The following is a 22,615-nucleotide window of genomic DNA, read 5'->3' as shown; positions in this document are numbered from 1 at the left end:
AAACTTGTGTTCGTTAAACAAATCAGTACACGGAACGCCTCCCCCAGTGACTGTTGAAACCAGGGATTTGGATTCAGTCGAATGCATTTCCCCATTCCAAATCCTTGTTGTGATTCCCTTTCCAAACAAGGCAGTTCAAAGGACAGGCATAAGCAGGGGGTCATCTCAGATTGTTTTAGGACACCCTCTGGGAAGAAAGACCTTCCAGGACACAGAATGTCTCTTTTTTTTTTTTAAATTAAATTAGAACAAATACCGGCTCGTATTATATTATGGAATTTATCCCACTGGAGAGAATAGCCTGTTCCTTATCCCAGAAATCTTCCCTGTGGTGCTGGAAGTATGAAACTGACAAACTTTACTCCCCGTACGTTAACCATTTAAATGAGAATTTAGCTCTTAAAGAAAAAAAAAAAAGAAGAGTTAAAATTAGAGCTTGAACCTGCCATCTGCATCAGTACACTTGAAAGGGGAACCTTCTTGTTTGTTTTTGCACTGGACTAAACATGCCCAAACAAACAGACCCAAATGAGAGGCTACAACAGTTGCATGACTGATGCAGGTGCCAAGCATCTGGTCTTCACATCCCTTGCAGCAGTACTAGAGATAGGCAGGTTCCCAAAGCTGCAGCTTGAAAGAGGAAGACAAAAAACCTCCCTTATTCTGGACAGAAATCTATGACAAAATTGACCCCAAAGACATTCACTGGGTGCCGGGAGTGTCCTGGCTGATGTGGAACATCTGGCTGCCCTGCCATATGATGATAGTCATTAGTTGGGAAAGATGCGAGGTGACACAACAGGCCCACTGTAATAAGAGGGAATTCCACTGTTGATTTCAGCAGACTGGGTATCCCCAAGTTTTGGATAAGCTTCTGCATGGCCGCAAGAGCCCTGCTGCCTGGAGTTAATTTTATTATCATATAGAAAATTAAAAGATAGAATGATTTTGCTTGGTGATAACTTTAGATAATAAAAGAGAATCACATCTGTTAGCCTTCAAATTTTGCAATTTTACTATTATAGGCTTGCTTAAGGAATCTTGGTCCAAAAGAGATGTACTCATTAAAAAATCCAAAAGCCTCATTTTCTCAAAACCCAACATAGCAGGAGCTTGCTTGCATCTTGCTAATCGCACACAGGGCACTGCCAGCTTGCATTACTGTTTAACAATTTAGTAGAAAAGCAAATTACATCTGTCTACAAGTCATAAGCTGCAGGGCTTGTTTCAGGAGTTAAGCTAGAAACTCCCATTTATGCATTTTCCCTCATTTTTGACTGAAAGAGCCAGATATAATTTATTCTAACTTTAATTCTCTCCTGTAACTTAAGACTAAATGATTTTTATATATTATCTTGTATCTAAGAAGGTCAGCATTGCTGTTGGAAAAGAAATAGCTGTAACACAGAGAGCCTGCAGCTGCTCTTGGACAAACCAGTTAACGCAAAATATCCCAATTTACCATAATGCCCAAGAACAAATTTTTGATTCAGCCACTAATGTGGAACTAAAAATACCAACATAAGCCAGTAACACACCTTTAGCTTTCGAAACATGCCTCAAAAAGCCATACAGTTTGTTAGAGCCCTGGCCCATTCTATATTACATGCGTTGTCCATCTCAGAATTTTACCCTCTCCCTATATTTAAATGATCAACTAAAATAGGCATTGCTAGAAAAATCTCAGTATTTTATTATTTCTGCACAAGGAGAAAAGAAAAGCAAGTGCTAGTATACATGGGAACACTCAGAAAAGTTTATTAGAATTTAGTTTTAAAGTGAATCAGTTTAGCTGAACAGCTGCATGGACTCTCTCAGAAGGCGGCACGCAACGGTGAGATGAAGTAGGATGACTAATTACAGTGTGCAAGTTTTTCACCACAGTAGCTTACTCCTGCCAAAGGGTAACTGCTATGAATTCATAGGCTAGAGTAGTATGCACATAATGCTTTTCAGAATTGACTTGGCCTTAATTCATTTCAACTTAATTAATGCTGGTTGGGAATAAAGCTAAACCATGTTAAAGTGAATATCATTCCAAAGAGAGAGCTTGCACATGGAGGTTTCCTGTGACTTAGCTAATCCTCTTAAAATTCTTAGTTTTTAGTCTGGGTTCATATTCTTGAGCATACCCATATAAACAAGCCCCAGTTTGCTTTGAGCCAAGGTGAAAGTAAACAAGAAAAACTACAAGTTCACATGTACGGGTTTGGAAAATGAAATACCTCCCAAATTCTAATGAAGATTAATGTTTTGATTTGAAAGCTAAAAGTAGAAGAGAAAGGTTTAAAGCTTCCAATCACTCCAATGCAGACTTCAAGCACATTTCTAGACGTTCCAAGAATACTTTTGTTTGCATGAGATAAAAAACTTTACTGCCAACTAATACGACTCAGACAAGCCTTTGTAAGCAAGTTTAAGTGCCTGACTTTTACCATATGCCTAGCACAGTGGGACACAGACTGAAAGAAGTCTCTATGTAGCAAAATAATATAGACATTAAATCATACCAGCAAGCACTGTTCAAGTCAAGTCTTTCTATCTTAGTTGTGTTCATTGTATTTTATTAGATTTTCTCTGCAATTATTATTAAAATATATTTGGTGCAATGCAGGCAAGTTTGCTAGAAAACAAAGAAGGTTCTGTAACCTTTCAAAATCAGTAGGTAATGTCTTATACCTAATGCTACAAGCATTAGATACCGAGAATACAAAAGATGTTAACCTTTGAAAAGTGCTGAAGGGCTGGAACCAAAAACTTCCTGGCATAGGGTAAGTCCAACAAATAATACAGCGCCATGCTCTGTCACAGGAACCTTTGCAGTGCCTACTCATCATCTTCACCTTTTCACCATATGACAGTTTTGTCATTTGTTGACATTAGTAACACAACTAAGACTTCATCCAGCATCTCTTAGCTGGAGTTTCCCAAGGAATGGAAATGTCACTGTATAAAACAGCCTGCAAATTGATATAGGACAGATCTGAAGTTTGGTATAACTTTACTTTCAGAAGGAGCATATGGAAGGCTTCACTGGAAGCAGTCAGAAATGTCTAGCCTCTCCACAGGAAAGTTGTACCATTTTAGATGCAATTACTGCTGCCTTGCAAATGCAGCTCTGATTTCAGCTGGTCTAGGCAAAACCAACTGGCTTAACTTGAGTTAGTTTAAGATAAACATTATCATTATCCAAAGAATTAAATGACAGGCTCTCCACTCTCCACTCTCAGTATAAAACTGAGTACTGCTCTAAAGCTTGGGCATAGAAGCAGAGTACAAGAAGGCTTTGTCACTGTCCTTCCAACAAGCGGTCTGTTGCAAGGATTTCTTTCTAGCTTTTGACAATTCTGTGCTAATTTCACCATCCCTGATGATTTTTGCAAAGATTTTCAATGTCTAGCCATACAGGAGGCAGTCTTGTGTATGTGGCTGATGAAGCAATGCTGCAGGGCTTATTAAAGGAAAATATTCTTGATTATTCAGAATTTCAGGAATCTTTCATCCTGTATAGTAACGGATGTAACACAGTAAATTAACACAGTAAATTTTGCCAGCCCATGTTTCACAGAAACTAAACTCCCGTGAGCAGGCTGAAAATTCAATTAACTAAGATGGAAAGAAAAAATATACACTGATAGCAATGAGAACAGCATTATTAGAAGGCAATGAAGTGCACTTCGAATAAGCTTGTTTGATTACTGTATGTTGGAATTAATTTTGGAATAGTAATTTTGTGACTAGGCAATGATGCATATCTTCCCAACAGTCAAGACCTGGTGCACGAGGCTGCTATTCACATGACAAGGAAGATGGTCCTTGCGTCAGGGTTGCTTGACACAAGGAGAAGGTTGGGGGAGAAGAGTGGAGGGCTGTGTGATGGGAATGAGAGAGACATCTGGCAAGGGAGGGATTTGGGGTGCTAGGCAGCTGCCCAGGACGTGTGCTTTGCAGTGCAGGAGTCTGCTGGAAAGCAGAGTGCCAGATGCAGATCAGCAGAAGGACTCCTCTGCCAGCTCTGGGCTCTCCCACGAGGCACAGTCCGGAGAAGGAGGGAAGCTGCAGCCTGGCCTGTGACCACAGGAGACACCAGCACAGCAGCTGGCGAGCGGGAGGCAGGTGCCAAATGCATGACAAGACAGGTGAGACCTGACAGATCAGGAGGAGTTCTGCCTCCTTGCCTTGAGGAATGACATTGCCTTCAGCGCCCCTCTCCCAGTGCCTGCCATGCAGGGAGGAAGGGGAAGGGAAAAGGTGAGCAAAGGTTCCAGCAGGCGCTGCCACTTTCCTCTCTAACACGGCCTGTCCTTCGGCACGGACCAAGTGAGGATCAGTAATTACCGCTCCATGTCACCCAGCCGGTGCTGCAGTTAGATCCTCACTATCATTACGGAGCGACAACCAAATGAACAGTGAAGCACCTCACGTACAGCTGCACGCTTCTGCCGCCCCGTTGCCTCCAGGGACATAATGTCCGCCGGAGGAGTGACCAAGGTGCCAGCAGGGAGGAGTGACCCACGGGGGTGTGTTAGTGGGGGGCCTCTGCCAGTCTGCGTGTAAATCTGAGCGCCACGCCGAGGACAAAACCGGCTGGTGGCCTCTTCCTTCCCTCACTGAACCCAGGACCTAAAGGCAGAAAGAGGTAAAACAAACCCTCTTCCAGGGGCTGCCTGCTGTTTCTTACGGAGCACTATAGACAGTGCTTCAGTATGAACAACAGACCAGAACTACTTAAGGCAAAATTAAATCAAAATTCAGCTAAACACTTTTACTGAAAGGAAAGGTGCTTTTTCCTCCCCTAACGAGGGAAAAAGACCTTTTCTCCCTCTAATTCAGTGGAGGAATTTCTCTCACACAGTTGAACTTTCCTTCTGCTCAAGGAAAATGGCACTCTCCAGGAAAAGTACTACAACACCCTAGGTTACATACGGTTAACATCACTGCAGCTACTGCCTTATGTTTATCTATTTGCCTTACTCTTTATAGGATACAAAAGGACAAAAGGAAACATGGAGCCCTTCTCAGTTTGCAACGAATTTTTTCCTCTCTCTCTACACAAATCCTTCAACATGTCTGACCATATTATACTTTAGTATGTGGATTTTATCAGGATTTTATACATGCAGATTCCCATGATTTACTATTACACACACCTTAAAAATATTGCGAAGAAAGTTAACAAAAAAACTGGCCAATCTTTTTCTTTAAAAGAAGTTTTCAAACATCATCGTAAAGTACCTGCAACCACACATGTACTGCAGTCATTTCAATGCATTGGCATGATCTCAGGCAAGTTAATTCCCAGACTACTTCTACCATAAAGAGTACTGTCCTTTGGTTGACAAATCCATTCCCCACTTCTCTGGCTATTAGAGCTAACTGCTTGCCTGTCTGTATGGGTGAGGTAAGACTCTTTTTGGGAGGGAGGACAGGTAAGGAGAATGTTTCTCCCGTGAGGTCTCTGAACTGTTATAAGAAAAGTTTTGAGAATGTTGATTTTAAGATGGCACCAAAGATGGCTCCAGATATAAGATCCACGCAACTGCTCTGGAAACGGCATTCGCCTCAAACTTACTCTAATCTCCGGCCACTGCTTCTCTGCTTGAAAAGATGCCTGAAAGAGAACAGGCCTCTAAACACCTCATAAACATGCAATTTTCAGTTCTCACACTAGAATAAATTTGAAACCCTACCCTTCATATAACTGAGCAAAACTTGGCCTTTCGTATTGCGTGTTACAGGCAAGAGCAATAAGTATTACTTAATAGGCAGCCACAAGGACACATACTCTGAAACATGGTGTGTAATGAAAAATAAAATTAATCATAATAATCTCTTCCCAGAGTCTTGATTATTAACATATTTTTGTTTTACTATCTCACTGAAAAAAACAGGCTATCAGCTTAAAAATGAAACACATCAGTTTGCAGTTATAATCCAAAACAGTAGTTACTAATGCTGTTGTGTTGCACCGAGGCCTTCAAAAATCTTTGTAAAATGAATCTTTCCAGGAAACTCTCCTAACATGATCTACTAAACTCAGATATTCAGAGAAAACAGAACCAAAAGCACATAGCACTTGGCTACTCACAAATTATTCTGGTCTAAAAAGTGAAAATAATATACACATTCACCCCAAATTTCTACAGCACATGTTTTTGTATAAGTACTGCATAACATTGCACAGAAAGTTCAGAACCAGGCTAATAATGATTAGAAAAATCTGTTAAACAAACCGTTTCATCCACATCAGCACAACGACCTGGAGCAGGTGTGATCATGCCCAGTGGAGGGCAGCAGTTATTGCTTTGTACCCCTTTGCCAGCTCACTAACACTTCAGCTCTTCAAAGCTACCACTATGGTTAATGTGAAATGGATGCTGAGTTTCCTGAAGAAATGTGTAAACCTCAAACTTAAGTCTTTCAGGAAAACAAGGAAAAAAAAATATGAAAAAGAGCGACTGATGTGAAATGAGCATAGATTTGTATTACACCATTAAAAACGTCTGGAAAAGCATGAGACTTTTTATTCACTATCAAATATATCACAGTTAACTGCTCAGTTAACACAAGCCATCTGCCAAAAAATCAAATAGCAGTTGAAACACCATTAACCCATATTTAAGATTTGCTTTTCTTCCTTTCTATATATGGATGAGAAAGGATATCGGAAATATGTTATTTATTCAATATTATGGCAATTCCCCAGTAGTACTGGGCTATAAAATGAAAATGGAAGTAGTTGGGTTTTCTGCAGTTTATCCTTTTAGCTGGTGTATTTCACAACTATTTGTGCTCACATTGCTTTGAAACTAACTTCTAAGATCACAAGCTAACAGCTCAGGAGGATTCTGACAGTGTGTTTATCTATTTACAAATGTTGAATAATGATAACTAAAGATCAAATATTTCAAACAATGAAACATGGGCTTGTCATTAAAAAACAGGCAAGCACAAAATACTCTTTACAGGTGTAGTGCTGTTCAAAGGCTGGTATTCCTACAATCTGGGGTTGTGCAGAAATTGTCCTAAACATGGTTCTAGTTAGTGTCTGATGTATATGACATGGAAACAGAGAGTAAAATTTACAGTGATCAAGTGAGCACATTTCTCCAGAGAGTCTCTAACTCTCAGATAAGGAGTGAATTCTTGTGGCAGGAGGAGAGAATGATGGCTATGAGATTTTCATTTCCTTGCTCACAAACATCAGTCTCAAAATCCAGAACAAATGACAGCTGCTTCCCATCTAAGAAGGTCTTATTTAAGATAAAACAAAAGCTGCTTTATTGTCCAGGCAGAACTATCAACCTGAAGAAGTGGGAAAGCACTATGCTTGGGGATGGATTTTCAAGGTGCCCAAGTCTGGCCAGTGACAAGAGCCATTAACATCCAGACTTTTAGGCTAACTCTCAGTAGAGGGAATGCAAATTGTTGTCAAAGCTACACATTTTTCCAGTTCCCAGAACCATGAGCCACATGTATTTGGAAAGATAAATTTCCACACTCCTCCTGGGGCTAACTGAGTAATAGCTTCCTTTTTTGGCTACAGTTTTAGTGTGTTTTGGTCAATTCAAGAAACCAAGGATTAGATTTTTATTTTTTTTTAAAGAAACTATCATACAGGTTTAAGATCAAGATAACATTGAATGAAGCGATCTTAAAACATAACACTGAATATGAATTTTGTTGCAATACCATTTTTTCTTTAATTTCAATAGCAGGCAAGCCTTTATTAATATTCCTTCTTTAAATGTCAAAGAGTGAGGCCAAGAACATCTGGGCCTATCTTCCTAACAATTCATTTCATACTTTGACAAATGCTTTACAGGTGCCTTTAGCATTACATACTACTACAAAATTCTGTTATATCTGTTCTCCATATTTTTCTGTTACATTTGCAACACAGAAATACCTTCTCCAGAGACAATGATTAATAGCAGTTTTTCCCATCTTGTTGATTCTCATTTCCTTGCCAGTTTGATGCTATCTGACTAACTAGAATAGGCTATGGGACATATATCAGGCAACCTCTCCTTCCACATGAACTATATGCACTCCCTCAGTCTTCTGTGCTCACTTCTTAAAGTTATTTGCCTTATTTCCTCCACTGACATCATGTTCCCGCCCCAAAATTACCTGTTCACCTTATGTCGTCCTGCCTACATGAACTGCCGCAACATAGATGTATTTCTTAAATGCAGTGTGTGGCACCTGATGTTTCTCTTATCGAAAAATAATACTGCCATTATTATATAGCATGCAAAAGCAGAATGTATTTCACCTGAGTTCTGTTTTAGCAACTCTGGCACACATTTGGAAAAAAAGCAATTATGCAGTTCTGAAAGACTGAGCACCAGAAGTTCTACTGAATGAATAAGCACATGGTCCTGTGGAATTACATAATATAGAAAAAGAAGTCAAAGGACTTCTTACTGCAAATTGAACACAACTGATTTTAAAATGACTGTATCTTGCAGGCAAGCCTATACTCTCCAGTAACCTTTCTGTTTGAGCATGGCACACCTTTCAAAGGACTCCAACTTAAGCAGGTGTAATTTACATTCTGCTGCCATGACCTCAGTTCATTTAGTTTCAAGAAAAGGTTTTGCACTGATGGCCCTGGAGCCTGACACATTTGACACTGTACCAGCAGTTGGACAAAAGCCCATGTTCCTTCCATGGTCTCTTGACAATGAGATGTCCATCTACTGGCCACAGATTTGAGCCAGGGAGGTTTATAGGAAAAATGGAAACAGAGTATCTTACCTTCTGGCCTTTGATTCCAGGTGGGCCTGGAAAACCTGCTGGGCCTGGATCACCCTGTACAACAAAATGGGCAGAATCACTGTGTTTCATTGGAACATGACTCAGGCCTACAAACATGCAGGACTTCACATCTCTGCATTCTTGGATGGTTGGAATGAAAAAGTAGATAATTCCATTTTTATCAGGCATGGATTATTGGTTTAGAGTAAAAAAAAAAAAAAAAAAGAAAAAGAAAGAAAAAGGGCTACAGTTTCTCTATTGATACTGCTGGGTACAGCGTGTGTGCTCCTGTGTCATGTAATGTGGTCAAATCACAGCTAGAGCAGACTTGGTTCATAATCTCAGAACATTTACTTCTAGCCAACATAAGCAGAAGTGAAGAAGCTAGACAATTCTCAAGAGAGTCATTCCCTCAGAAGTGAGTGATTTCACCACTAATTAATACATATTTTTAGCTATTACTATTTATTGTGTTAGTGTTACGTCCACAAGCCTCAGACAGGAATCAGGACCCCACGGTGCTATGTGCTGCATAAAACAACAGAAAAGACCTGCTAATCTGTGTAAAAGATGATATGAAAGATGGATATAGACAAAGGTGTTATGGTAGCATATGGCTATTCTCACTCAGGTTCCTTAAACCTTGCAACTACATGGAAGCACACCATGAGAATAAGAATATCTTGAATACTAGGGAGCTGGAAAAAGATGCATTTTCTTACAGTTATTGCTGTTGGAGGAAGAGGGAAGGATATTCCAGTTCTCTTTTCTCAGCATAAGACTGATAGTAAAGAGATTCATTCTTTCAGGGTTAGTGGCCAAATTCAAATGCAATGAGTCAAGGAAAAGATCCTGGAAGTGAGTTAACATCAAGATGAGTTCAAGCCCGTTACTTAGGCTACAGAAATTTGACTTGCTTGAAAAAGTAATTTAAGAACCAAAAGAAACTGTGAACTAGAGAAATGCCAATTTTGGGGTTATACCACTATCTACAGATACCCATGTGAGCTTTAGACTGTTTATCAATATATTTGTGGCAGCTTGGGTTCTGGCCAAAGAACACTCCTAGAATTTCAGGTGGACATGTATAGCTTGCATCACTATAGATTGCCACAAGTGCAAATCAGCTAGCTTAAATAACATTGCTATTTTTACAAAAGCAGCAATTAAATTTCTTATCAGTACACCCATAGACACGTATCTGAATTTTGCCCTGTCTTTGATCCAGTAGTGCTTTAAAATTGAAAACGTATTTTTGTGAATCTTAGAATTTGAAAAATTTTATGCATTAAAAAGAAACCAAAACTTATTTCATAAATCAGCAACTAGCTAGAATAGAGTTACTTGCTAACGCTTGCTTTATTATTAAGAGCATGAGTCCTGGATTCTTAGAGCGTTTTATACTTGGCACAAACGTTCCACAATTTAACTACTAGTGCATGTTCATAATAAAACATAGCATAAATACAACTTATTCTAAGAATATATAGCCTTGGCTAACACATTAGAACGTAAACATGCCATTAGATTTTTAGCATTAGCACATTAGTTTTAAAGTGTCAGACAATCTGTGGATTTGCAATCTAAAACTGAAATAACCACAGGCTTTCAAGCCCACAGTTTCCATGAAGAACCATTCTAAATATTTATACCCAAACATTTTGGGAAGAGAGAGCAACCACTAATTTGGCTACAAAATTTTCTCTTATTTGCACTGGTTAGTCTAATACATGTTTCAAAATACACCAGAGGCATGGTACATACAAACCACTGCTCTAACTGTTAAAACTTGTGTGAATGTGAAACGAGACTTCAACAAAAGAATGGGGCAGACAAAATATTTTTAATATAATTAAGAAAATATTACCTTTTCTCCACGTTTTGCTTGTCCTGGGGAGAATCCTGGGTCTCCTTTAGGGCCCTGTTGCAGAGAAATCAAGCCCATTAATATCACCAGAGAACAGAGATTTTAAATCATATGCTTGGTGACAATTTTCACTGTTATAGCAAAAGGAAGTGGAATGTTCATATAAACTGCACTTGTTACTAGAAGTTATTAGAAAGCAAATCTGTAATAAAGAACTATAATATAATACAACAGTCTGAGTTTACACTGGAATGAGATTTATGGATTTTCTTAATTTCATAATTTGTCAGAAAAATATTTAATAAAACACAGATTTTAATAATCAAATAATTATAATTAAATATTTAAATAATAAAACACAAACTCTGTACCAATACAGATAAGTTGGTGTGCCCATATTCTCAGTTTATAACTGAATGTATAACCTGCTCTTTGTTTACCTGCGAAAGTCTGATTTATCACAATAACCTGAGAGGAATATCAATGGAGTTTGCAGTTATTTCAGTTTCTGCACAGTTATGTTTTATATTCCTTTTTGATCTAAACCTATTTAAAGCTGTGCTTAAAGTGTGCCCAACGTCTTGAAACTTCTCAGTCATATCAAAAGCTTAGCTTTCCATAACAGACTTGCACCTCCCCACAGCATAATGTAAGGAAATCATTTTCCATTAAAGTTACTGGGTTTTTTTGCCTTTTAAAATTCTAGATTTTAGAGTTTTTAACAAGTGTCCGTCCACAGTATAGTCTCTTCTAAGGATTTTAAATATTGCAGGCGAGCGGATACCACTGTTTGGGTAAAAGCACCCCCGCTGAGCAGGGTTACAGCAGACATGTCGGCGAGACAGAGACTTTCCCTGGGACTCCACATCTCCCCCAGTACCACATATTCGCTGTCCCAGTCTTCCTCACACCTGGGACCTGCCTTTATGCAGCGCAGGCATCCTAGCTGAGAAAGATGGTTGCAAAAATTCAGCAAAGTCCTCAATTCAATCACTTTTTTTTTTTTTTGAAGGAGATCAGCACGTTGTTCCTGGGTGGAAGTTACGTTGTCTGCACCCCACATGAGGCGGCAGAAAGGGGTCGGACCTGCCGCGTTGGTCTCTCCTGTACCCGAGACTTCCTGGCTCCATCACCATAAGCACCAAAGAACTTAACGTTACTTTATTTTAATCACAGACAAAGATTAAAATCTTGTCTGTGAGAGGTTAGTCTTGCCCTGGTCAAGCTCACTCTGCCTTTGCTTAACTGGAGCTGTGAAAAACATAATGATTTTCCCTGGCCTGAATTAGCCATAACCAGCAACAGCAGGGCTCCCCCAAGCTCCGGGGAAGCCCGCCAGATGCAGTCACACCGCAGGCCCAGGGGCTTCACGGGGCGCTCGTGGATAGCGGCCGCTTGAAACCTGCCCCTGATACCAGGGCTGGGGTCACCCTCGCGTGCAGAGGGGTCCCACTGACCTGCCGGCTCCGGCGGGACCCAGAGCGCCCCAGCGGCACCAGCGATAGCCGCCCCGCCGCGCTGGAGCGGTCTGTTAGCTGGAGCGGGGAGGCCACGGGCAGCGCTTGGCTCTGCCGCCGCTGCAGACGTGCGCCCCGCGGAGAGGGGAGCAAGCTCGCCGCCCTTAAAAACGGGTTCCTGGCAAGCTGTGCCTCCTGCGCTCGCTCCCTGAATCGCTTCACGCCCCTCAGGCAGCCGCCCAGGATGCTCCGACAGCCATGAACTAAGCTATGGTCATACTCTAATAACTAAAAATACAATAATTGAGGAGCATATATGGAATCTCTGGTTTGTTTCATAATAAATGCTGCCTACAAGAGGCACTAATATTTCATTGACTTGTTCATATAGGTGGCACAGGCCACACCAGGTCTCTTGATTTCAAAGCCGATTTCAAATAACGCCTGGACGTTCACAACTCACATTCTCAAGATCCATTCTTTCCACCCAAAAATATATTTTCTGTAGCCAAGGAATACTAAAGTTATCCCTCAGCTGAGCTGGACTAGAGGTGGTACATGTCCTTCACTGAAAGAGAGCTAAAATTGGGGAAAACAACTGCTTGGACATTCCCAGAAGAACCCTATTCTCCGCTACCAGACTGGTGGGTAGCAGACGTGCCCAGACCTATGCGCAACGTCCAGCTGCCCAGGCAGCGTGACACTCATTTGCAATTTGGGCAGATGCTTGTCTTAAACTAAAGTTCCAGTCACAACGAAGTTATCATTAACTGTTGGAACAACTGCAAGTACTCTGTGCCCACAAGCCCTATTTGGTAATGCTGGCATCATGAACGAGATCCCAAAAATACAAGGTTTTAGCAGTGATGTTAACTGAAGTGCTAAGTTCTTAAGCCGATGTCTTCAGCATGAAATCCAGAACTCTGGATTAGATGCCTAGATGACCTCAGACAGGCACTTATATTCATGCTAACGTGAGTGAAATACACTAAGAGATTTCACTGATTCACTGCATTTTACTTTCAGACATTCCTCTTAACATAGAGCAGGTACCTCAGTTCTTAATCCATACCAGGTATTTAATGACCACAAAAAGTACAGGCCTTTGTGCAGCTGGTGCAACAGCCACTGCTACGATACATCACTTCTCCAGCATTTCAGGCTCTTGGTCTCCACAGATGACTGAAGTTCTCTCACTTGTTTCAGTCATTGTAATCAAAGTTTGTCAGGCTGTTCTAAGGATGCCTTGGAAAATAAGCTAAGTAAAAATTCTGTACAAAACTGAACAAACAAAAATCATAGGTGACATGACAAGCATTAGACAGATGCTGAAATTCTCATCATAAAATGCACCAGCTTGTATCCTGAAATGTAGTCTCACCAAAGAGTCTGTGCTGGTGGAAAAGACTAACTACAAATATTCTGACATCAGGGCTGTTATGTGAAATAATGATTCTTTAAAACACACACATAGTTATCAGCTCTTCAAAACAAGAGCAAGAAAGATCTAGAGCGAAGTGTGCTATGGGAAGGGCAAAATTGTTCTCTTTCATCTCATCAAATATATGAAAAGATCTCAGTTTAACAAACTTTTGCTAGCTTATCCATTGAGAAGATAACATTTTATTAAAATATACCATTTCCCTCCCCCCTTTTTTTCTGCTCCCTCTTTTTCAATATGTTTTCCAGATCAAGATTTGTTTTCCTGCAGAGTCCTCCTGTCCACTCCCTGGATTTCTTACCCCAGGCTCTTCACACCTGTCACCATCTGTTTGACTCCCAGTTCAGAGGCTGGTGAAGATAGTAGAAGACTACCCATGACTTTAACCAGAACGGTTTAGGCTGGGCCTCCTGAGGACAAAGTGGAAGAGCTGCCACCCTTGGCTGGAGAGCTCTGGTTAGCCGAGTAGTGTCCAAGGGGCAACGCTCACTGCTCAGAGAGACATGCAAGATGAGCAGCGCGAGCCTTTCTGACAGTTGATTCTTTTAGACCTGTAAAATACGTGGTTTTCTTCTGAAATGCTACTGGGCCTGATCCTCCTCTTGCTTACGCTATGCCAGGTCAACAGTTATGTCACTGTGGCTTAGATTTGTGAGGGCATTTGAGGAGAAACTAAGCTTGCTGAATCCTAAGTAAAGCCTGGAAATATTATGGCAAAATGAATCTGTCATGTTGACCTGGTATGTCAGGCCACATAGAAGACAGTCTTCAGCGTGGTAAAACTTATCTGAGCATTTTCCAGATGATTTACATTTTGGTAGGTAAACTGCTATATTCCTTGAACAACTCCAATCTGTCTTCCGCTTCCCTTTCCAGTGCAGGCATATTAAAATAAGGGTGGTAGTAAAATTGTGATCAGTTTTCAGCCAATTAAAACACAGGCCTTCTGATAACTTACCTACACTGCCTTTCCCTTCCTCCCTTTTGCCTATAAATGTAATTAATTCAGTGTTACTTTTAATCTATAAGCAAGCAGCCATTATGATACATGGCTTTCAATTGTGGGTGAACAACACGTTGACCACAGGTCAAAATGCAAAGGTAAAATAAAGCACTTAGTATTTAATCTATTTAACATTGCAATGCAGTTAGAACAGTGCCAGAATCTGCAAACTAGATTTTCTTGAAATAATCCTTGTTTTTCAGAAAGTCAGGAATACAGACAAACCTCAAGCATAGTTTTAAGTGACTTTAAAACATGTCAACTGTTTATCAAGAGTTAAATGCTGAGGACCCTCACCTATCAACTGGAATTGCTAACACACTCTCAGGGGCAGAATCTGGCTCTCAGTTGGAAGTGATCAGTAAAAACACAGAAAACTAAAAGCATATTAATTAATGTTGTTCCATGCTTCAAGCAAGTACATAAGGGATGCTTCAACATAGCAAGGAAAAATGCATGTACATCAAAAGCAGAATAAAATTATATGTTAAGTTACTGCCAGAAGATTGTTGCAACTTGTCTACTGTATTTTAAGATTAAACAAAAGTTTTTCATTTCAGCTTACACAATCAGTGCAGGTCAACTTGTTGTTCATACTTAATCCTTGGTGAGCACCTGGCTCATTTCTATTTAATTAAAACTGTTTTAAAAGATACTTAAATTGCAAGAGCAACTTACAGTCTAACAGAAAGTGATAACTGCTAAACAAATAGTAAATACATACATACATATATACATATGTGTGTGTGAATATACACACGCACACACACTATATATATACGTATAAAATTGCCTTCTATTCTTAAAAGCATGGAACCAGCTAGAGAACTGATCAGAATTATGATCTAATGGAGGGAGAAAATACATTATGAAGCAAATCTGAGCATTAATTGATTGCAATTATTTTCCTAGCAATGTACTCTTCATTATACAGCCTTCATAAATATTGTAGAAATTAATTACAGGTCTCTGAGTTTAGGTGTTCTCATAAAACTAATAATAAAAGGACACATAAGAAATACAAAGCTACATTACTTTACAGTGTCTAACATCACAAGCTTTATTACATGTCTTTTTATGACTTCAAGCAGTTTTTAACACCTGTCATGACAGGTCAGATTCCTGCCATAAGGAACTGCACTAAAACAAATTATGGTTGCTTTTGTTTTTTCCTAACACATCTATCAAATTGTTCAAACTAAATATGAGTTGAAGGCATTTTGCAACTGCACAGATCTGTCAAATCTATTTAAATGGCCTACATTACACAAGTTTGAAGGGTTTTATTTGAGCTCCCTGATCTAGTGTTTTTTTCTTCGGTTTTAAATATCACATCCATAAATCTACTGAAAATGTTTCTATTATATAAATCAAGTGATAATGTCTGAAATACTGGCACGTTTATATATGCAAGGTCAGACACGGGCAAAAAAAAAAAGAATAATTTATGGAGAACGACTCAGTCTATTTTTTTTGTATTTAATTAAGGTAAAATGTTACAGCAATTAAATGTTTATTCTCATTTAAATACCAGTTTATCAAAGAGGCTGGGCTGATTTACAAGAACTCTTTTGGGAAGCACAGACTACTTGCATGAATAAGAATTTCCAGGTCATAAGTCCGCACACAGGCATTCTTTTTTTCCCTATTTTTCCCATAATTTTTTTTGAGCTATCTTGTTTTGCTCTTGAGTTCAGTTTGATTGGTTACATTTAATTTAAAACTGTTTATAGTTACAGTCTCCATTTGTAAACCAATGAAGGCCAGTTGCTTCTATTATAGGAAACAGTTCTATGGCTTCCAAAAAGTGATTAAGAAGTTCACATATTCAGCATGGATAAATTAACTCACCTTTGGACCTGGCAATCCTGGCAAACCTGGATTACCATGTGGTCCTGGAATACCCTACAAGAAAAAAAAAAGCAAAAAGAGTGGGATTATTCAGTACTCCACCAAACGACTGTGAACAGTTTGCAGAGAACCATTTTACAGTATCATTTTTGCTCTTAGAACCATCAGTTGGGATTTTCTAAGGATTATTTAAAAAAAAAAAAAAAAAAAGCACTTATTCCTAAAGTGAAGCTAAGCACTTTCCTTTCCTTTAAAAATTTCAGTTTTTATTGTCTTCCCAAGTAATTTCTAACAGATATTTGGTAGGCAGTCACTGCAGCATCATTCTCCAGCTACAAAATATCGAAGCATGGGAATGAAATAGAAAAGTTCTGACCTCACATGCTGAGGTACCCAGTTACACACTGCAAAAGGAAGGAATGGGATCAGCTCTCACTGCCTTCAAAGACAATTCAAAGCAAAGTATTCCACCTCCTCTAAACAAATCATTGCTGATGAAAAGGGGTAGAAAATGGGCTTGGTGCTAATACTGTTTGACTACAACAATTTTGGGACTGTTACAGAAACTAAGAGGAACAGAATGGGACATCAGGACCACCTATATCTCATTAAAACACTATCCAGGATGGGCATCTGTTCCTGCAGCATGCTGCATAACCCGTAGTCCTTGAGAAACTGGACATAGGGAAAATATTCATCCCAAAGGCTGTCAAAGCAGCTATTTATTTTCCAAACACTGAAGGACCAAATTGGTGAAATCTTATCCCTGGTAGCAAAGCTTTTGTTGAATTCACCAAGGCCAAAGTTTTACCCAAACAATTCATCCAAACACCAAAATCTGTTTTAACTCTCTCAAATTCAGAGGTTTTACAATGGATAAACTCAGTGTTTATTTTTCCATCATATGACTCTGAATTTACCGCTTATACCTTGCAGTAACACTGAAAGCTAGACCTCTTAAGTGCTTCCTCTCACTAATGATAATGTTGACATAACTCCATAGAAATGCTGATGCCAAATGCTGTTTGAGAGATTAGTTTGCCCGTAGGCAACTTTGGAGGCTCTCAGGGATTTAGGAGAACGGAACAAGCAGAAAGTGCCAATGTAGCTACGGTGCCTACGGGGCTCCAACGACTAGGAAGTCGGGGCATAAACGAAGAAGTGCTGCAACGCAGAGGGGCAACGGCATCCTGGAGGAACAGGAGGCATCAGGGGAATTTGATCTTGTTGCTGATTAAGCACTGCACAAAGCTGGTCAAAAAATAAAAGTGATCAAAACAGGACTAGAATACAGGGTTACCAATCGAATTGCAGGGATCAAAATCAGCTTTTAATGGAAATCTGTAATCATCATTCAGGCATTGGTACAGCCTCCATAACATCCAGCCTGTGTCAGGATCAGATCTGGACCCGAGGGGCCCTGGAGCAGGCCCAGGCAATGCAGCTCTGCCACTTCCCTTTGACACCGCGAGACACATTTCAAGATCCCAAACGGCAGCTCATGTGGCAGAAGACAGAAGTCACAGGGCAGACTGATAGTTGTGGAAATTAACTTTGTACCAACACATGGGCAGCCTCATCTAAACCAAAGACAGGTTCCCATTTATGAGGATTTCCTTGGTGTGGGGGATCCTGCCCTCGATGCAGAAACAGAGGCAGTGGGGTGCAGCAGCACACAAAGCCGAAGCAATTGAAGGAGCTGTCAGCTCCAATATAGGAGGGTGATTTGAAAGAAGGACCCAGGAAATGAAGTCAGGAAGATATGAATTTGAAGGAATTGTCTCTTCATTTTATACTTTTAAATGTTTCTCAGCCACTCCCCTTACCTCCAACTGCCCTACACCACCCGTGCAGTATTCTGCCCCTCTGACCTGTGCACTTTCCTACCCAGCCACTCCAGGTTTCAAAAGCCAGCAAAGTGCAGGGCGCTCAGGATTGGTTTCAACACGCTCTTGAGCGACAGCCTGTTTAAACGTCCCTTCAATGGCTGACTCAAAACTCCCACGCATCTGCCGAGAATTCGTACAAACTCCTCTCTCCCTCCCGCTCCCCATTTGGCTAGACAAGCGCGCTCCAGCCACAGCCACCACCGCACCCCCAGCTCCCTCGGCCCCAAATCTTCCACTCGACAAACTCTCCCCTGCTCTCTCAGGCTGCCCCTCGCATCCCCAACACAGACCCCTGCCAAGCAGTTTTAGACACAGGGCTGTGCAAACACGGATTTACCAGAGAGGATTTGCCCCCTCTCGCCACGCCAATTAGCCCTTGCAGCGACGGCAGCTTCTCGGGTGCTCGTGGTGGCCGGGGCACGGGTCCCTGGCACGGGCAAGGCCCCTGCCTCTGCTCACACCAGCCACACGCATGCACACATGTTCACACCATATAAAGCAATGAGTGTTTGCTATAATATCTCTTTTCTGGAGCATGCTACACAGGCAGGTATCACTCCTTTTATCAAGCTGCTGCAATATAAGAGACTAAAACCAACTATTGGGGGATTATTTTTTCCTGTACAGCAGCAGTTAATTCTGTTTCCACCGCCTGTGCATCTGTGGCAGGCATTGCTCACTCCCCCTCACTCCAAAAACAGATGAACGTGACCTCTGTTTGCTGAGTGGCAGATGCAAGCAGCATGCAAAAACTAAAAATTAATATTACAGACAGCAAGAGCTAGGTGCAAATGTAACTGTACCCTGTGCACACACCCATGCAGAATTAACTCTGCTGGATGCTTACAGCAGAAGAAAAGGCTTCTTACCTTGCCTTACTTTAACCTATCTGCCAAAATTTAAGAATCATACACTTTCATAATCAACAAGCATATGAATACAGTTGAGAAAAACAAAACGATGCAGACTCCGGTTTGATTATCAGCGATGTGCCTAGAGCTACACAAGGAACGTAACTGTTTTACTCACCCGAGGACCTCTCTTTCCTGATGGACCAGGTAAACCTGGAGGACCTGGAGGACCCTGGTGATACAAAATCAAAACAGTTGAGGCTGACACCAATACAAGTATAGTACCACAAGTCTAAATCAGAGCAGCTGATGACTTTTTATGCAAACCTTCTCAGCTTGAAAACCAATTCCCAAACTACAAGCATGTGTGTTTTTAATCTGACTGCAAATCAGAGATTTATGTTAAGAAAGTATTTTAATGAGGAATTGGAGCCAACAATTTAGATAGTAACTTTTGCTTAAGCATGTTCATGTTATGGGAAGAAGAGCTCAGTTCAAGGACTAGAAACAAGTAAGTGTAGTGTATTTCAAAACAGAGAACAGAGACTAATTCAGCCTTTTTAATTAGTATGCTGGCATGCCAAATGCACATTTTAGAAAATTCAGAGAAATAACTGTAAAAATTGAGATACCACCTCATTGAAAAGACAGACATGAAGTAGAAGAAACATAATAAACATGGACAAATGGTTGTTCAGTTTCCTAATTATGAACTTCTGATAATAACTGGTAGCATGTTCATCCTTGGTTTCACTTGTATATAATGTATATTACTCTCTCTAAAATGTATTTTTTTTAATGAATGCACTCCTATATATGCTACTATATATCCAGATGTAGCCTTTGCAAACACATTAGATTATTAGTCATTGTAAGAATATTAGATAGCATACCACCCTCCAGATATCTAGTCATTTTGATCATAGAAACCTTTCCTTTTCTGTTACATGGTTGTTGCTCATTTTCAAAACCACAGGATCTACCTCATCCCACTCAAATAAGCGTGAGAGCTCTAAACTAAAATCTGCACTAACTTAAACTCCATCCATCACACTGGAGTTCTAAGGATGCGTGGGCTGCACTTCGGCTATTCTTAAGGGTGAATTCAGCTCCCACCCAAATGCCAGCACAACGAGTCCCAGCTGTAACAGAAGCAAAATATTCCCTCTGCTAGGGAGGGTGAACATCAAGAAAATCAAACCTCACGAAGGAAATCAGTCAATGTTAGCAGGGAAGGACTCAGCATGCTCTTTCACCCAGGCTTCCCTGCACTCCCCCCCTGCTCTGCAAATACTGCAATCTCTCAGCTGAGGCACTAGGCAAAATACTTTGAATATTGCACTCGTCACTCAACTGACTTGCTCGTCACTGAACAATAAAAGCTAGCAGAAGTAACAGGGAAATTAGAAGGGCAACTATGGTGGCTAAAATGGTGAACAAATGGGCTTTGCAGAAAAGAGTCACTGAGGTAGAGAGAGAGAAAATCTCTAACACCCCTTGGAGCTGTATTAAGATGACAGCTGTATTTTAAAAAACCTAAAGGTTTAGAGAGGTGATATTGCTATTTACTAGGAAAGATAACATCACTGGCAAAGAGGACAGTGCTAATTAGGGACATTATGCAATGCCAGGCCAATCACCTTCACTTGGCCAGAATACAGACAACTTTGGACAATTCTGGGGAAAAAACTGTTCTTATGGGGGGGGGGGATATTTTCTCCTCCAAATAATTGTAATAATCTTAGGAGTCTAATGCTTTTTACTGGACAAAATTATGCTAGATGAAGTCTTCCATGGTCAAGGACAGGACAGCATTTCAGTATTCCAGACTCAATGAAGACCCCTCTGCACTCACTCAAGGAAAGTCTGTCAGAGCCACGCTGATATTTCCACATAGCCGCAGCTCTATTAATTAAATTGTTTAAGAGAACAGCGTGAGTTTTTCATTGGAAAAGGAAAGCTGCATTAAAAAGCATCCAGCTGACATCTGGAACCTCACTGAGTGCAGCAGAACCATCAGAATGAGAAAACTTCTGGAGCGAGCCCAGGCAACTCATGTGGACTTTCCTGGAAGGCAAATGATAATCTATTTTTTCTGGGCTGGTAATTATGCAGCTCTCGGTGAAACTTGCTTAAAGCACAAGATAACTGTATAGGCTACTCAGTAAAGATCCTTTATACTGTCTCCATGCCATTTCACCTGTAATCGCTAGGTCATTAAGAGCAGAAGCCTTGACTCTCTGAAATGCTGAGCACTCGTTATTGTCCCCAGACTGCTTGCCTGAAAGAGTTCAAGTGGCCCCCAAAGTGAAAATGATGACTTATATAGCCTAGAAGACATTTTGTGAGTTACACGGATAGCTGTTTCCCTGAAGGTACTGTCATTGCCATCATGCCTGTACAAAGAGAGCTATGGGGTGGACCACGACGGTGCAGAAGGACAGCTCTTTCTGCTGCAGTCACACTCTGCATCTGCATTTGAGATACTAAGCAGTAATGAGAGTTTTGCATTGTAAAGTAATCACGACAATGGAGCAAGGCCCACAGGATGCTGGATCCTGCTCAATCCAAGTTTAATCCTAATTGCAGGGCAACTGCCTGTTTATAGTTGGGAATATTTGTATGTGCACACATAGTGTGTTAAGTCATGCTGAAATACACACCATATCTCTCTCTCTCCGTGTAATTTAGAGGATGCAAATCTCTTACAGTCCCGGATAACAAGTGCTGGTCTTTGGATCAAACTGTAACATACTATACTTTCAGCTAAGGAGGTTGCTTGTTCACCCTGATTGTATAAGTACTCACTAGCAACCTCATATTTCTTCTACAGTAAAAAGACTTCAACGTATATTTCATATCTAATAATAAAAAATTTAGCAGACATAGACATGGAAAGCTCTTGACCTGGCATTCATGTCAGGAGAGTTCCAAGAAAATGCAACTGAAAAGGCACAGAGAGCTCCCCCCTAGTCACTGCTGAAGTAATGCTTTCCAATCTATCCTCTCAAATTTTAAGTGAAGAGATACACTTTGTCTGGAAAATTACCCTGGGGCTACAAAGATATTACATTAAAGGTAAAAAAAAAATTTAATGGAGTTGTTGCAGAAAGTGTACATTCTTTTGCAAGTTGTGCTACAAAGTTCTTCTCTATCCCTATTTCAGACATTCACTGCATTTCCTTAAAAAGATACTAATAGCCAAAACCACCTTTTTCCTAATAGAAATTTTAATATGTGTTTATTTACATCCCTGACCTTCATTGCTGACTTGTTGAATGAGGACAGCTTGAATATTTTTGCCAATGTAGCTTTTTTTTTTTTAAATAGCATCTGCTTCCTTTGCAAATAAACACTTTGTAACTACATTAATTCATGAGTAATTATTTCTCTGATCTAAAAACACAAAAAGAACTAAATCTAGTAGAGGAAAAACTTTTTTTTCCCCCATGTGGTGGGAAGACACAGTCCATTCTCACAACCAAACCAACTA

The 22,615-nt window shown here is 40.3% G+C and overlaps 1 protein-coding gene across 7 annotated transcripts in view; it reads right to left on the bottom strand.

Annotated features, from left to right (window-relative positions):
• COL24A1 (collagen type XXIV alpha 1 chain) overlaps positions 1-22,615 on the bottom strand; it is a 171,395-nt gene that overhangs the window by 117,603 nt on the left and 31,177 nt on the right. For all 7 annotated transcript variants that reach the window (XR_010884897.1, XR_010884898.1, XM_067300976.1 and 4 more), the window contains exons 4-7: positions 19,301-19,354; positions 16,383-16,436; positions 10,631-10,684; positions 8,764-8,817 (exon numbers count right to left, since the gene is read on the bottom strand). Coding sequence is in view for 5 of the 7 variants with exons in the window: in XM_067300976.1 (XP_067157077.1) it covers positions 8,764-8,817; positions 10,631-10,684; positions 16,383-16,436; positions 19,301-19,354 (216 nt within the window). In the remaining 2 variants the exon portion in view is untranslated. The remainder of the gene's footprint in view (positions 1-8,763; positions 8,818-10,630; positions 10,685-16,382; positions 16,437-19,300; positions 19,355-22,615) is intronic.

This window comes from Apteryx mantelli, chromosome 8, assembly GCF_036417845.1.
Source record: "Apteryx mantelli isolate bAptMan1 chromosome 8, bAptMan1.hap1, whole genome shotgun sequence".
NCBI classification, from domain to species: Eukaryota; Metazoa; Chordata; class Aves; order Apterygiformes; family Apterygidae; genus Apteryx; species Apteryx mantelli.
Note: the sequence above shows the minus strand (reverse complement) of the source record. Positions and strands in the feature narration are given on the sequence as shown.